The sequence below is a fragment of the Bos indicus genome, chromosome 8 (genome assembly GCF_029378745.1).
Source record: "Bos indicus isolate NIAB-ARS_2022 breed Sahiwal x Tharparkar chromosome 8, NIAB-ARS_B.indTharparkar_mat_pri_1.0, whole genome shotgun sequence".
In the NCBI taxonomy this organism is placed as follows: domain Eukaryota; kingdom Metazoa; phylum Chordata; class Mammalia; order Artiodactyla; family Bovidae; genus Bos; species Bos indicus.
In genome coordinates this window covers 22,864,446-22,879,816 of record NC_091767.1, presented here as the reverse complement: position 1 = coordinate 22,879,816, position 15,371 = coordinate 22,864,446, and the positions used below count along the sequence as shown (strand labels likewise).

Genomic DNA, 15,371 nt, shown 5'->3' with positions numbered 1-15,371 from the left:
AACATTTTTCTCCTTAGCAGGGAGAAACTGGCTTGAATTGTGAAGTAAGCCTCAAAGCCTTGTATAATTATCTTTTTAAAAAATTTCTAGCTCAACCTATTTAACATCATTAAGTAATACTATAGAATTGACATGAAAAGGTTTTTTAGAAAATAATTTGTTAATGAAATTATATTTTTAGCAGTAATATCAAAATGTTTTTTACTTGTTTAGGACCCTAATCCTCAGGAAGGTTTCCAAACCTCTCAATGTACTTTACATGTTTCCTGAGGGGCTTCCATGGTGGCTCAGTGGTGAGGAGCCCACCTGCCAATAGGACCACATGCAGTCCTAGAGGATGCGCACGCTGCAGAACAGCTGAGCCGTGTGCCGCAACTATTGCCCTGTGCTCTAGACCCCGGGACCCCCACTACCGAAGCCAAGTGCACCAGAGCCTATGCTCCCCAACAAGAGGAGCTACCACAGTGAGAAGCCTGTGCACCACAAGTGGAGAGGACCCACCTTTGCCACAAATAGAGGAAAGTCCAGGCAGCAGTGAAGACACAGCACAGTGAAAAATGAATCAGATCAGATCAGTCGCTCATTCATGTCTCTTTGCGACCCCATGAATCGCAGCACACCAGGCCTCCCTGTCCATCACCAACTCCCAGAGTTCACTCAGACTCACATCCATCAAGTAAGTGATGCCATCCAGCCATCTCATCCTCTGTCGTCCCCTTCTCCTCCTGCCCCCAATCCCTCCCAGCATCAGAGTCTTTTCCAATGAGTCAACTCTTTGAATGAGGCGGCCAAAGTACTGGAGTTTCAGCTTTAGCATCATTCCTTCCAAAGAAATCTCAGGGCTGATCTCCTTTAGAATGGACTGGTTGGATCTCCTTGCAGTCCAAGGGACTCTCAGGAGTCTTCTCCAAGACCACAGTTCAAAAGCATCAATTCTTCGGTGCTCAGCCTTCTTCACAGTCCAACTCTCACATCCATACATGACCACAGGAAAAACCATAGCCTTGACTAGATGGACCTTTGTTGGCAAAGTAACGTCTCTGCTTTTGAATATGCTATCTAGGTTGGTCATAACTTTCGTTCCAAGGAGTAAGCGTCTTTTAATTTCATGGCTGCAGTCACCATCTGTAGTGATTTTGGAGCCCAGAAAAATAAAGTCTGACACTGTTTCCACTGTTTCCCCATCTATTTCCCAGGCAGTGGTGGGACTGGATGCCATGATCTTCGTTTTCTGAATGTTGAGCTTTAAGCCAACTTTTTCACTCTCCTCTTTCACTTTCATCAAGAGGCTTTTGAGTTCCTCTTCACTTTCTGCCATAAGGGTGGTGTCATCTGCATATCTGAGGTTATTGATATTTCTCCCGGCAATCTTGATTCCAGCTTGTGTTTCTTCCAGTCCAGTGTTTCTCATGATGTACTCTGCATATAAGTTAAATAAACAGGGTGACAATATACAGCCTTGATAAACTCCTTTTCTTATTTGGAACCAGTCTGTTGTTCCATGTCCAGTTCTAACTGTTGCTTCCTGACCTCCATACAAATTTCTCAAGAGGCAGATCAGGTGGTCTGGTATTCCCATCTCTTTCAGAATTTTCCAGTTTATTGTGATCCACACAGTCCAAGGCTTTGGCATAGTTAATAAAGCAGAAATAGATGTTTTTCTGGAACTCTATTTATTTCAAAAGTCTCTCTGACTTTACATATAGCACACAGTGCTGTATGTCCCAGCTGGAAAGAAGAGAAAGATGATTGATCCGTCAATGTCCTGAAGATTGCCTACATTAAATACATGAATTTCCACAAAGATCTTTGTTACTTTGAGAAATTGTATTCTTCCAGTGTGCATGTTACTAACATATGTCCTACAAGGAAAGCTCTGTCCCACTGTTGCTAAATGTATTAAAATCCCTGCCTGTGCCCCTTCTATTCAATCTTGTTTGATCTTTTTTGTCTCTCAGAGATGCAAAGACACCATGATGGAATTTAAGAACTTCTTTGGATTGCATTATCCCCAAGCACCTCTTGCTCTGCTCTGTGATAACTTGCTGGGTCCTAAGGAAGAAAGAAGTCTGCAGCTGTGACGGGAGTGGCCCTCGTGCCTTCCAGGACTCTGCAGGCTGCTGTGCTGTGAACGTCACCCGTGCTGGGGACACAGCTGGTGGCCAGGCACTCGTGCTCTGTCTCTGTGCTCTCAGCATCGCTTCAGTCTTCTCAGTCTCTGAAAAGGAATGTTGTGGAGAAGCACTTGCCTCAGTGTAGTTCATCTGTGTTGTTCTGTGTCCTGAGGACCCGCTGCTGCTCCAGTGAACACTTTAAACATCTCTGTTCTCCTTCCAAGTTCTCAAGCTGCTGCTGCCTTTCAACTCCAAGTGTCCGGTGCTTTGGGCTTTTCTCAAATGAGATTCCTGAACCAGGTGAGTTCCTCCTAGTGCAACCAGCACATGGAATAGCCTAGGTAGACGCTCAGAGGAGCCCCTGGTATCTCCACCGCTGTTCACTGTGGGGCGGGTTCCCTCTATTTACTGTGTTTCTCTGGGAGGCTGGACAGTCTGGACCTGCAGTGCTTGGCAGGCAGAGCAGGTGAAGTCATAGGAGAGTGTCTGACAGATCTAGAACTTTCACTCAGGTTCTGCTTTTAGTTGGTGGTTTGCAGTTGTAAGGGGAAATTGACAACCAGAAACCATAATGGAGAAGGACACAGCTGTATGAATGGAGAGGACACCTTCATGCAGAGTGAATGAGGAGAGCACGCTGGGGATTTCTACACTGGGAGGAAGTGAATGACTGTGGTATTTGAGTGTAACGATAATATATGCACCGGACCTCTCGCCAACTGAATAGCACGTCTTCAAGCATACCTACAATTTTTTCCAGGGAAGAAAATTCCACAACCAACGAGAGGCAGAAAATCCTTCCCAACGATTCATCAAATCCTGAAGGATGGATTTTTTTTTTTTTTGATCGTTGTTTTTAGGTTACTTTTTTTGAAAAAAATCAGAGTTACAAAAAGCACTTGAGTGGTTATGTTCACTTTAAGGTCCTCAGAGCAACAAACAACATAGCTAGAGCTAGAGTATTTTTACTTCTAACGTGCGAATCCTAAAGAGGGCTCAAGGAATCGTAAAATGCATTTTTAAATTAAGTTGCCATTCAGGGTTGATGTTTCTGTTTTAATGAAAAAACAAAGTAAGTCTTTTACAGTAAGAATTTAATAAAGGAAGAAAAATCATAAACTGACTAAATACAAAATATACATTTCCCCATAAGTATACATATATAATATTTTATCAACAAAATAATTTAAATATTTATAAATAGTTAAATAAATATTAAAATAGATATATAAATGTCCAGGTAGTTAAATACGTAGATAGATCAACTTCGGCATCTGTGAGGAACCAGTGCCTATAGTGTAGAATATGATGTTGCTTAATATTCCAGAAATCATTTGCCATATTGATTTATTTCAGGGCGCAATGACAGCAGAAATGAGAGTCCTTGACATGGCAGCGCAGGAGGAAGTGTGGTCTGTTGGTCCATGACAGTCATTTCCGTGTTGAACCAGGTGTGTGTCAGTCCTTTCTCCTGAATCTCTCCTGCAAGTTTGTTGAGGAAGAGAAGGCTCTCATGACTTCTGCTCTGACAACCTCCCAGGCACAAGGGCTGTGTCTCTTCTCTTGCAGATAGAGAGTGAGTCTGTGGAAGTATTTCCTCACAGCCAGGCTGGAGTCCTCCTTGAGCAGGGGAGCCCCTCGCAGCCCCTCCTCCTGCGTCAGACAGGCTTGCAGGTCAGTGAGCTGCTGATCCAGCGCAGCGCGTAGCTTGTCCAGGAGGCTCTTGTCCCACGTGGCGGGCGAGCCCTCTGTGCTGAAGAGCTGGAAGGTGTGCTGGGTCACCTCGTGGAGCACAGAGATGGCTTGAGCCTTCTGCAACTGGCTGCCACCCAGAGCCTCCTGGAGGAATTCGAAGTCATTTCTGTCCTGCAGGCAGGAGGAAGGGGAGACCCTTCTCAGTTGTTGCAGGAGCATCAGGACCCTCCTGTTGGCCAGGCTGTGGGTGTGAGGCAGGTGGCAACCCAGAGAGCAGATGGCGTTGCAGCTGAGCAGCAACAGGGATAGCAGGAAGGACCAGGCTGGGGCCATCGGGGACCTTGCAGATGCTTTGGCCTGGTGAGGTGGGTGACTCTGTGAACCTGCTCTCTAGATTCTCTGAAGACCTTCCTTCAGGCCTGTGTCTTAAGTAGGAGCTCATGGTTTCCATTTTCTGAAAGTTCCCTCTTGCTTTCTACTTTTGTTTTTGCTTTTCATTTTGCACTCTCCAAATGGGTTAAGGCAGTATTTCTCAATCTTTTTTTTTTCATGTTTCCCTTCTTTCTTTTGACCACAGAGCCTTTTAAAATATTTTTTAGGTGCCCCCAGTGTGAAATTTTGATAGCAGAGATAAACTGTGTATGTTTTTATGTACTCTATGGATATCTTTTCTCTGTACATAGAAAAAGAAAGTATAAATCTTACTTTTTGCATTCAATGTAGATTTAAGAATTACATAAAATTTTAAGCTATAATTTAAATGTGAAAGCTACTGATTTTTTAAATTTATTTTTTTATTGAAGGATAATTGCTTTATAGAATTTTGTTGTTTTCTATCAAACCTCAACATTAATTAGTCACAGGTATACCTATATCCCCTCCCTTTGAAACTCCTTCCCATCTCCTTCCCCATCCCACCCCTCTAGGTTGATACAGAGCCCCTGTTAGAGTTTCCTGAGCCATTCAGCAAATTCCCGTTGGCTATCTATTTTACATATGGTAATGTAAGTTTCCATGTTACTCTCTCCATACATCTCACCCTCTCCTCCCCTCTCCACATGTCCATAAGTCTATTCTCTATGTCTGTTTCTTAATTGCTGCCCTGCAAATAAATTCTTCAGTACCATTTTTCTGTATTCCATATATGTGTGTTCAAATATGATATTTATCTTTCTCTTTCTGACTCACTTCAGTCTGTATAACAGGTTCTAGATTTCATCCACCTCATCAGAACTGACTCAAATGCATTCCTTTTATGGTTGAGTAATATTCCATTGTGTATATGTACCACAACTTCTTTATCCATTCATCTGTCAATGGACATCTAGGTTGCTTCCATGTTCTGCTAAGTCACTTCAGTTGTGTCCGACTCTGTGCGACCCCAGAGACAGCAGCCCACCAGGCTCCCCCGTCCCTGGGATGCTCCAGGCAAGAACACTGGAGTGGGTTGCCATTTCCTTCTCCAATGCATGAAAGTGAAAAGTGAAAGTGAAGTCGCTCAGTCGTGTCTGACTCCCAGCAACCCCATGGACTGCAGTCCACCAGGCTCCTCCATCCACGGGATTCTCCAGGCAAGAGTACTGGAGTGGGTTGCCATTACCTTCTTCTGCTTCCATGTTCTAGCTATTGTAAATAGTGCCACAACGAACACTGGGATACATGTGTCTTTTTCAACCCTGGTTTCCTCAGGGTGTATGTCTAGGAAGGGGATTGCTGGGTCATATGGTAGTTTTATTCCTAATTTTTAAGGAATCTCCATACCATCTTCCCTAGTGGCTGTATCAATTTACATTCCCACCAACAGTGCAAGAGCTTTCCCTTTTATACACATCCTCTCCAGCATTTATTATTTGTAGACTTTTGGATGATGGCCATTCAGACCTGTGTGAGGTGATATCTCATTGTGGTTTTAATTTGCATTTCTCTAATAATGAGTGATATTGAGCATCTTTTCATGTGTTTCTTAGCCACCTGTATGTCTTCTCTGGAGAAATGACTGTTTAGGTCTTTTACCCACTCTTTGATTGGGTTGTTTGTTTTACTGGCATTGAGTTGTATGAGCTGCTTGTATATTTTGGAAATTAACCCTTTGTCAGTTCTTTAATTTGCTATTATTTTCTCCCATTCTGAGGGTTGTCGTTTCACCTTGCTTATAATTTCCTTTGCTGTGCAAAAGCTTTTAAGTTTAATCAGGTCCCACTTGTTTACTTTTGGTTTTATTTCCATTACTTTTGGAAGTGGGTCATAGAGGATCTTGCTTTGATTTATGTCATCGAGTGTTCTGCCTCTAAGAACATCGAGTGTTTTCCTCTAAGAGTTTTATAGTTTCTGGTCTTATATTTAGGTCTTTAATCCATTTTCAGTTTGTCTTTGTGTATGTGTTTGGGAAGTGTTCTAATTTCATTCTTTTATATGTAGCTGTCCAGTTATCCTAGCACCATTCATTGAAGAGGCTGTCTTTGCCCCATTGTATATTCTTGCCTCCTTTGTAAAAATAAGGTACCCATAGGTGCATGGGTTTATTTCTGGGCTTTCTATCTTGTTCCATGGGTCTATATTTCTGTTTTTGTGCAGTAACATACTGTTTTGATGACTGTAGCATCACAGTATAATCTGAAGTCAGGAAGAAATAGAAATTATGAACAACCCAATTAGAAGCACTGTAACTGCATTCTTCTTTCTCAAGACTGCGTTGGCTATTTGGGGTCTTTTGCGTTTCCACAAAAACTGTGAAATTTTTTGTTCTAGTTCTGTGAAAAATGCCATTGGTAATTTGATAGGGATCACATTGAATTTGTAGACTGCATTTGCTAATATAGTCATTTTGAAAATATTGATTCTTTCTACCCAGGAACATGGAAAATCTCTCCATCTGTTTATGTCATCTTTGATTTCTTTCACATGTCTCATAATTTTCTGTGTAAAGTTCTTTTGTCTCCTTAGGTAAGTTTATTCCTAGATATTTAATTCTTTTGGTTGCAATGGTGAATGAGATTGATTCCTTAATTTCTCTTCCTGATTTTTCCTTGTTAGTATATAGAAATGCAAGTGATTTCTGTGTATTGATTTTGTATCCTGAAACCTTACTAAATTCACTGATTAGCTCTAGTAATTTTCTAATACTATCTTTAGGGTTTTCTATGTACAGTATCATGTCATCTGCAAATAGTGAGAGCTTTACTTTATCTTTTCCAATATAGATTCTTTTTATTTCCTTTTCTTCTCTGATTGCTGAGGCTAGGACTTCCAGAACTATGTTGAATAATGGTGGTGAAAGTGGACACCCTTGTCTTGTTCCTGATCTTAGCAGGCATGCTTTTAGCTTTTCACCATTGAGAATAATGTTTGCTGTAGGCTTATCATACATGGCCTTCACTATGTTGAGGTAGGTTCCTTCTATGCCCATTTTTTGAAGAGATTTAATCATAAATGGGTGCTGAATTTTGTCAAAGTCTTTTTCTGTGTCTATTGAGATGATTATGTGGTTTTTATCTTTCAGTTTGTTAATATGGTATATCACATTGATTGATTTGTATATATAGAAGAATCCTTGCATTCCTGGAATAAACCCAACTTGATCATGGTGTATGAGCTTTTTGATGTGTTGCTGAATTCTGTTTGCTAAAATTTTTGGAGGATTTTTGCATCTATGTTCATCAGTGATATTGACCTGTAGTTTTCTTATTTTGTGTTGTCTTTGTCTGGTTTTGGTATCAGGGTGATGGTGGCCTCGTAGAATGAGTTTGAAAGTGTTCCTTCCCCTGCAATTTTTTGAAAGAGTTTTAGAAGGATAGGCATTAGCTCTTCTCTAAATGTTTGATAGAATTCTGTGAAACCATCTGGTCCTGGGTTTTTTTTTTTTGGTGGGGGGGGAGATTTTTTTTTATCAGACCTTCAGTATCAGTGCTTGTAATTGGGTTGTTCATTATTTCTATTTCTTCCTGGTCCAGTCTTCAAAGATTGAACTTTTCTAAGAACCTGTCCATGTCTTCCAGGTTATCCATTTTATTGCCATATAGTTGTTCATAATAGTATCTTAAAATCCTTTGTATTTCTTCATTGTCTGTTGTAACCTCTCCTTTTCATTTCTAATTTTGTTGAATTGATTCTTCTCTCTTTTTTCCTTGATGAGTCCAGCTCATTTCAGTTCAGTTCAGTTCAGTCACTCAGTCGTGTCCGACTCTCTGTGACCCCATGATCACGGCACGCCAGGCCTCCCTGTCCATCACCAACTCCTGGAGTTCACTCAAACTCATGTCCATCGAGTGGGTGATGCCATCCAGCCATCTCATCCTCTGTCGTCCCCTTCTCCTCCAATCCCTCCCAGCATCAGGGTCTTTTCCAATGAGTCAACTCTTCCCATGAGGTGGCCAAAGTATTGGAGTTCCAGCTTCATCATTAGTCCTTCCAATGAACACCCAGGACTGATCTCCTTTAGAGTGGACTGGTTGGATCTCCTTACAGTCCAAAGGACTCTCCAATACCATAGTTCAAAAGCGTCAATTCTTCAGCGCTCAGCTTTCTTCACAGTCCAACTCTCACATGCATACATGACCACTGGAAAAACCAGAGCCTTGACTAGATGGACCTTTGTTGGCAAAGTAATATCTCTGCTTTTCAATATACTGAGTCCAGCTAAAGACTGCAATTTTGTTTATTTTCTCGAAGAACCAGCTTTTAGTTAGTATTAATTTTTACTATTGTTTCTTTCATTTCTTTTTCATTGATTTCTGCTCAGATCTTTATGATTTCTTTCCTTCTACTAGTTTTGGGGGATTTTTGTACTTCTTATTCCAGCTCTTGTAGGTGTAAAGTTAGGTTGTCTGTTAGATGATTTTCTTGTTTCTTGATGTAGGATCATATTGTTATAAACTTCCGTCTTTGGACTGCTTTTGCTGCATCCCATAGGTTTTGAGTTGTTGTGTTTTCATTGTTATTTGCTTCTAGAAATTTTTTATTTCCCTTTTGATTTCTTCAGTAATCTGTTGATTATTTAGAAATGTGTTATATAATTTTCATGTGTTTGTGTTTCTTACAATTTTTTTCTTGGAATTAATATCTAGTCTCATAGTGTTGCGGTCAGAGAAGAAGCCTGATACGATTTCAATTTTCTTGAATTTACCGAGGGTTGATTTGTGACCCAAGATGTGGTCTATCCTGGAGAATGTTCCATGTGCACTTGAGAAGAAGGTGTATTCTTCTTAATTTGGGTGGAATGTCCTGAAGATATCAATGAGATCCATCTCATCTAATGTATCACTTTAAGACTTGTGTTTTCTTAGTAATTTTCTGTTTTGATGATCTCTCCATTGGTGTGAGTGGGGTGTTAAAGTCTCCTACTGTTATTGTGTTACTGTCGATTTCTCTTTTATGTCTGTTAGTGTTTGTCTTATGTATTGAGGTGCCCCTATGTTGGGTGCATAGATATTTACAATTGTTATGTCTTCCTCTTGGATTGATCTGTTGATCGTTATGTAGTGTCCTTCCTTATCTCTTGTAATCTTCTTTAAGGTCAGTTTTGTCTGATACGAGGATTGCTACTCCAGCTTTCTTTTGCTTCCCATGTGCATGGGATGTATTTTTGCATCCTCTCACTTTCAGTCTATGTGTGTCTTGAGGTCTGAAGTGGGTCTCTTGTAGACAGCATATATATGGGTATTGTTTTTGTATCCATTCAGCCAGGCTGTGTCTTTTGGTTGGAGCATTTAATCCATTTACGTTTAAAGTAATTATTGATATATATGTTCCTATTGCCATTTTCTTAATTGTTGGGGGTTGATTTTGTAGATCCTCTTTCCTCTGTTGTGTTTCTTGACTATATAAATCCGTTTAACATTTGCTGTAAAACTGGTTTGGTGGTACTGAATTCTCTTAACTTTTGCTTGTCTGAAAAGCTTTTTATTTCTCCATCAATTTTGAATGAGATCCCTGCCAGGGGCAGTAGTCTTGGTTGTAAAATTTTCCCTTTCAGTCCTTTAAATATATCCTGCCATTCCCTTCTGGCCTGCAGAGTTTCTGTTGAAAGATCAGCTGTTAAGCAATGGGGTTTGCCTTGTGTGTTACTTTTTCTTTCTCCCTTGCTGCTTTTAATATTCTTTCTTTGTGTTTAGTCTTTGTTAGGTTAGTCAGAGAAGGCAATGGCATCCCACTCCAGTACTCTTGCCTGGAAAATCCTATGGACGGAGGAGCCTGGAAGGCTGCAGTCCATGGGGTCGCTGAGGGTTGGACACGACTGAGCAACTTCACTTTCACTTTTCACTTTCATGCATTGGAGAAGGAAATGGCAACCCACCCCAGTGTTCTTGCCTGGAGCATCCCAGGGACGGGGGAGCCTGGTGGGCTGCTGTCTATGGGGTCACACAGAGTCGGACACGACTGAAGTGACTTAGCAGCAGCAGCAGCAGCAGTTACATTAGTATGTGTCTTGGTGTGTTTCTCCTTGGATTTATCCTGTATGGGACTCTTCGTGCGTCTTGGACTTGATTGACTAGTTCCTTTTCCATGTTGGGGAAATTTTCAACTATAATCTCTTCAAAATTTTTCTCATACCCTTTCTTTCTCTCTCTCTTCTTCTTCTGCTGCTGCAGCTGCTGCTGCTAAGTTGCTTCAGTCGTGTCCAACTCTTTGCAACCCCATAGATGGCAGCCCACCAGGCTCCCCCGTCCCTGGGATTCTCCAAGCAAGAACACTGGAGAGGGCTGCCATTTCCTTCTCCAATGCATTAAAGTGAAAAGTAAAAGTGAATCGCTCAGTCATGTCCAACTCTTTGCAACACCATGGACTGCAGCCTACCAGGCTCCTCTGCCCATGGGATTTTCCAGGCAAAAATCCTGAAGTGGGTTGCCATTGCCTTCCCCGTTCTTCTTCTGGGACCCCTATAACTCAATTGTTGGTGCATTTAGTATGGTCCCAGAGGTCTCTGAGACTCTCCTTAGTTCTTTTAATTCTTTTTACTTTATTCTGCTCTTCAGAAGTTATTTCCACCATTTTACCTTCCAGCTCACTGATTTGTTCTTCTGCTTCAGATATTCTGCCATTGATTCCTTCTAAGAGTATTTTTAATTTCAGTAATTATGTTGTTTGTGTCTGTATGCTTATTCTTTAATTCTTCTAGGTCTTTGTTAATGGATTCTTGTTTTCTCCCCATTTCCCTTTCAAGACTTTTGATGGTCTTTACTATCATTATTCTGAATTGTTTTTCAGGTTGTTTACCTATTTCCTCTTCATTTATTTGGACTTCTGTGTTTCTAGTTTGTTCTTTCTTTTGTGTAGTATTTTTCTGCCTCTTCATTACTATTTTTTTTTAATTTATTTTGTCTGAGGTCTCGTTTTCCCAGGTTTCAAGGTTGAATTTGTTCTTCCTTTTGGTTTCTGCCCTCCTAAATTTGGTCCAGTGGTTTGTGTAAGTTTCTTATAGGGTGAAATTTGTGCTGAGTTTTTGTTTCTTTGTTCTTCCTCTAATGGGCAAGGCTGAGTGAGGTGGTCGTCCTGTCTGCTGATGGTTGGGTTTGTATTTTTGTTTTGTTTGTTGTTTAGATGAGGTGTCCTGCACAGGTTGCTGCTGGTGGTTGGGTGATGCTGGGTCTTGTATTCCAGTGCTTTCCTTTGTGTGAGTTCTCACTATTTGATAGCCCCTAGGGTTAGTTCTCTGGTAGTCTAGGGTCTTGGAGTCAGTGCTCCCACTCCAAAGGCTCAGGGCTTGACTTCTGGTCAGGAACAAAGATTCCACAAGTGGTTTGTTATGGCATTAAGTGAGATTAAAACAAATATCCAAAAATGAGAAACCAAAGATGAATCCCAGACATTGGGAGTTACAAAATCAGGTAAATAATAATTAAAATAATGGAATATGCACATATACAGATACACCCATGAGCAATGTCAAAACAGTCCAACAAAACTAAAGTACAATAGACTGGCACGGTGAACAAAGGAAATAAAAAATTATATTTACCAGTTAATCCAAAACTAACTAAAGCACAGACTGAAAAACAAAGCTAAAGCAAGGTGCCAAGTAGGGAATAAAGCAATGAAAACAAAACTAAGAAATACGTTGAGAGAAAAGGAAAGAAAGAAGTGAAAGAAAGAATAGATATGCAAAGTTAAATAGAGGTAGGTGAAGAAGATTTATATACATTAAAAATTAACTGCAAGGGGAAAAGAGCAGAAGGAAAGGCACACAAAGGAATGAGTGTAGAAATAATATAATACGTTTAAAAAATTAAAAGTTAAAATTATAAAAAAGAGAAAAGAGAAAAAAACAGAAAAATAAAGAAAACAGGAGAAGAAAACAAAAGGATAACTCTGCAGAACTGCAAAAAGCCTAGCGTAGATGCAGAGGCCTCTACCAATAAAAAGTGTGACTGAATATACACGCATATGTATACATCCATAAGCAAAATCAGAACAGTCCACCAAAAACAAAGTACTATAGACTGACCCAGCACACAAAGGGAACCAAAAAGTGTATCTACCAGAACAACACTAAGAAAGCTACTGAATTATACTTCAACTTTATAAAAAAGTATTCCGAGTGAGTTTTAATGTCATGTGTTTACTTATATGAGTAGGAATGTATCAAATTACATGTGCAAATAGAACTTACATAAATACTTTATAATAATACCAAGGTATAGACACTCTTAAAAGTCATTCACAGCTGCTCAAATCATTGAATAACTTAAAATAGTTCTTTAAAATTTATTTTAGGTACTTAACATTGAATTTTTTTTCATATCAGAACGTAATTTTTCGTTTTACTTCATGATAGATATTCATCTGGATATTATCAACTTTTTTTTTCTGTTCAACACTTGGATATATTGAACAGCTATAGTAGAATTACATAAATATATATATTTTTGTATTTTATTTACAAATATAAAATTTTCCATTTTTTAATTTCTGGACCCCAAATCACACTGAGGTTCAAACATAAGCAACATGCCCAAGACATCCAATGGTTGCTCATAAGTATGGAAAGGCCACCTCTCACAAGATGACTTTGAGATCAAGCAAAGGATGGAGAGAAAGTCCTCTAGTGAACCATCAAGTCGCCTTAGGTTGCACCACTGACCTTGTATACAATTTGTTTATATTCCATAAACTCAATCTCAATGCTCCTCTTATGTATGCTACACAAGAAATGCCAAAGAGAGAAATAAATACTAAGGAGTCTGATTTTGTTGTATCAGATTGGGTTTTGAAGTGTAATAATAAATCATTGTAATGACAAGCTTTGTTCATGTTTCAGAAAACTAATGTCTGCATGTGTGGAAGCATATCATCCCCAGTGAGAAAGCATGATTTAGGAATCACCATCCATGTGAATCTCTGTCTCTGTACATTTGCATTAAATTTCATATTTTCCAAATGACTTTCAAGTTACAATCCAAGTCTATTCTTTTAAATAAAAGGAAACCATCTTTGTAATTAATTCAGAATGCGGAAAAAATTGATTATTTCATGGGAAGATTTAACTTTTGGCTCTGCTCCTGAATTCTTCTGATTTTACAGTGGATTTTATGTTGTCTTGTCCCCTTATGTTCCAAACTTCAAATAAGAGATATGTGACCATCTTTGGCAAATCAGCTCTGTAGTGACTGAACTCTGTCTTCTTCTCTGTGGTATCCTCTGTACCAGGCCCAGTGTAATCGCTCAACAGGTTGTTTTGTGGTTATTTACTTATTTATTCACTTCTGGATGCACCGGGTCTTCACTGCTTGCCTGGACTTTCGTCAGCTGTGGCAAGTGGGGATCGCTCTTCCTCGAAGTACCCGCTTTACTTGCTGTGCAGTCCTCCTCAGGCTCTAGCGTGCAGGCTTCAGGAGTTGCAGCGTGTGGACTCTAGAGCAGGGTCTCAGTAACAGGGGAGCACTGTCTTAGTTGTTCCGTGGCAGGTGGACACTTCCTGGACCAGGGATTGAATCTGTCTCTCCTGAAGAAAGATTCTTCTTCACTGCACCATCAGGGAAGTCCTCAACAAGTAATTGTAGCTAAAGCAGTTTCTCAGATTTCCTCCTACTACTGGAAGGCATTTACAAATGACCCAGCTATTTTGCTTCATCTGGGCCCTATTTCCTGTAACTATAATAGACAGCATCTGGTATTTCCACTCTATTCCTGCTGGTACCAGTCATACTGAGTTTGTTGCTAAAACCACTAGGCGTCTCCTTCCTTGAAGGCACATGTGGTCTGGGGATTCAAGTAGCAAGTGCAACATGCTTTTCAGCCTTTGCCCAGCACTATGTTAAACTCAGGAGGATGCCTCACCCCTAATTGTCCTCAACTAGGTCATGATTCCAGAAAACATCTACTTTTACTGCACTGACTGGGCTAAAGCCTTTGACTGTGTAGATCACAACAAACTGTGAAAAACTCTTCAAGAGAAAGGAATACCAGGCCACCTTACCTGCCTCCTGAGAAATCTGTATGCAGGTCAAGAAGGAACAGTTAGCACCAGACATGGAACAAAAGACTGGTTCTAAACTGGGAAAAGAGTACATCAAGACTGTATACTGCTAGTCTGCTTATTTAACTTATATCCAGAGTACATCATGTGAAATGCCAGGCTGGATGAAGCACAAGCTGGAATCAAGATTGCTGGGAGAAATATCAATAACCTCAGACATGCAGATGACACCACTCTTACGGCAGAAAGCAAAGAGGAACTAAAGGAACACTTTCTCTAAAGATGAAAGTGAAAGAGGAGAGTAAAAAAGCTGGTTTAACACTTAAAACATTCAGAAAATGAAGATCATGGCATCTGGTCCCATCACTAGGGGAAAGAATGGAAAGAGAGACAGACTTTATTTTCTTGGGCTCCAAAATCACTGCAGATGGTGACTGCAGCCATGAAATTAAAAGACACTTGTTCCTTGGAAGAAAAGTTATGACAAACCTAGACAGCATATTCAAAAGCAGAGACATTACTTTCCTGACAAAGGTCCATCTAGTTAAAGCCATGTTTTTTCCAGTAGTCATGTATGGATGTGAGTGTTGGACTATAAAGGAAGCTGAGCACCAAAGAATTGATGCTTTTGAACTGTGGTGTTGGAGAAGACTCTTGAGAGTCTCTTGGACAGCAAGGAGATCCAACCAGTCCATCCTAAAGAAAATTAGTCCTGAATATTCATTGAAAGGACTGATGCTGAGGCTAAAACTCCAATACTTTTACCACCTGATGTGAAGAACTGACTTATTAGAAAAGATCCTGATGCTGGGAATGATTGAAGGCAGGAGGAGAAGGGGATGACAGAGGATGATATGATTGGATGGCATCACTGATTCGATGGACATGAGTTTGAACAAGCTCTGGGAGTTGGTGAAGGGCAGGGAAGCCTGGCATGCTGAAGTGCATGGGGTCGCAAAGATTTGGACACGACTGCAGGACTGAATTCAACTGAGGTCATGACAGGAAAGAACATGCCTGGTGTGATATACAGAGCCATGTATCTGAACTCAAACTCTCCCTGAGGCTCATAGCTGAGAGCAACAAGGCAGTTTACCACAATACTCTTGGTGTATCTTTACCAACATGGCAATTAGTAATACAGTGATCCA

At 40.3% G+C, this 15,371-nt stretch overlaps 1 protein-coding gene across 1 annotated transcript; it reads right to left on the bottom strand.

The window, feature by feature from the left end:
- Window positions 1-3,572: 3,572 nt before the first annotated feature.
- On the bottom strand, window positions 3,573-4,142 carry LOC109562652 (interferon alpha-A). The gene has a single exon (XM_019965678.2). It carries the CDS (start codon window positions 4,140-4,142, stop codon window positions 3,573-3,575), a length of 570 nt encoding a protein of 189 aa, XP_019821237.2.
- Window positions 4,143-15,371: the final 11,229 nt, after the last annotated feature.

Excerpts from the sequence above, each read along its gene's own strand:
- LOC109562652 (XM_019965678.2), bottom strand. The coding sequence starts at position 4,142 with ATGGCCCCAGCCTGGTCCTTCCTGCTATCCCTGTTGCTGCTCAGCTGC.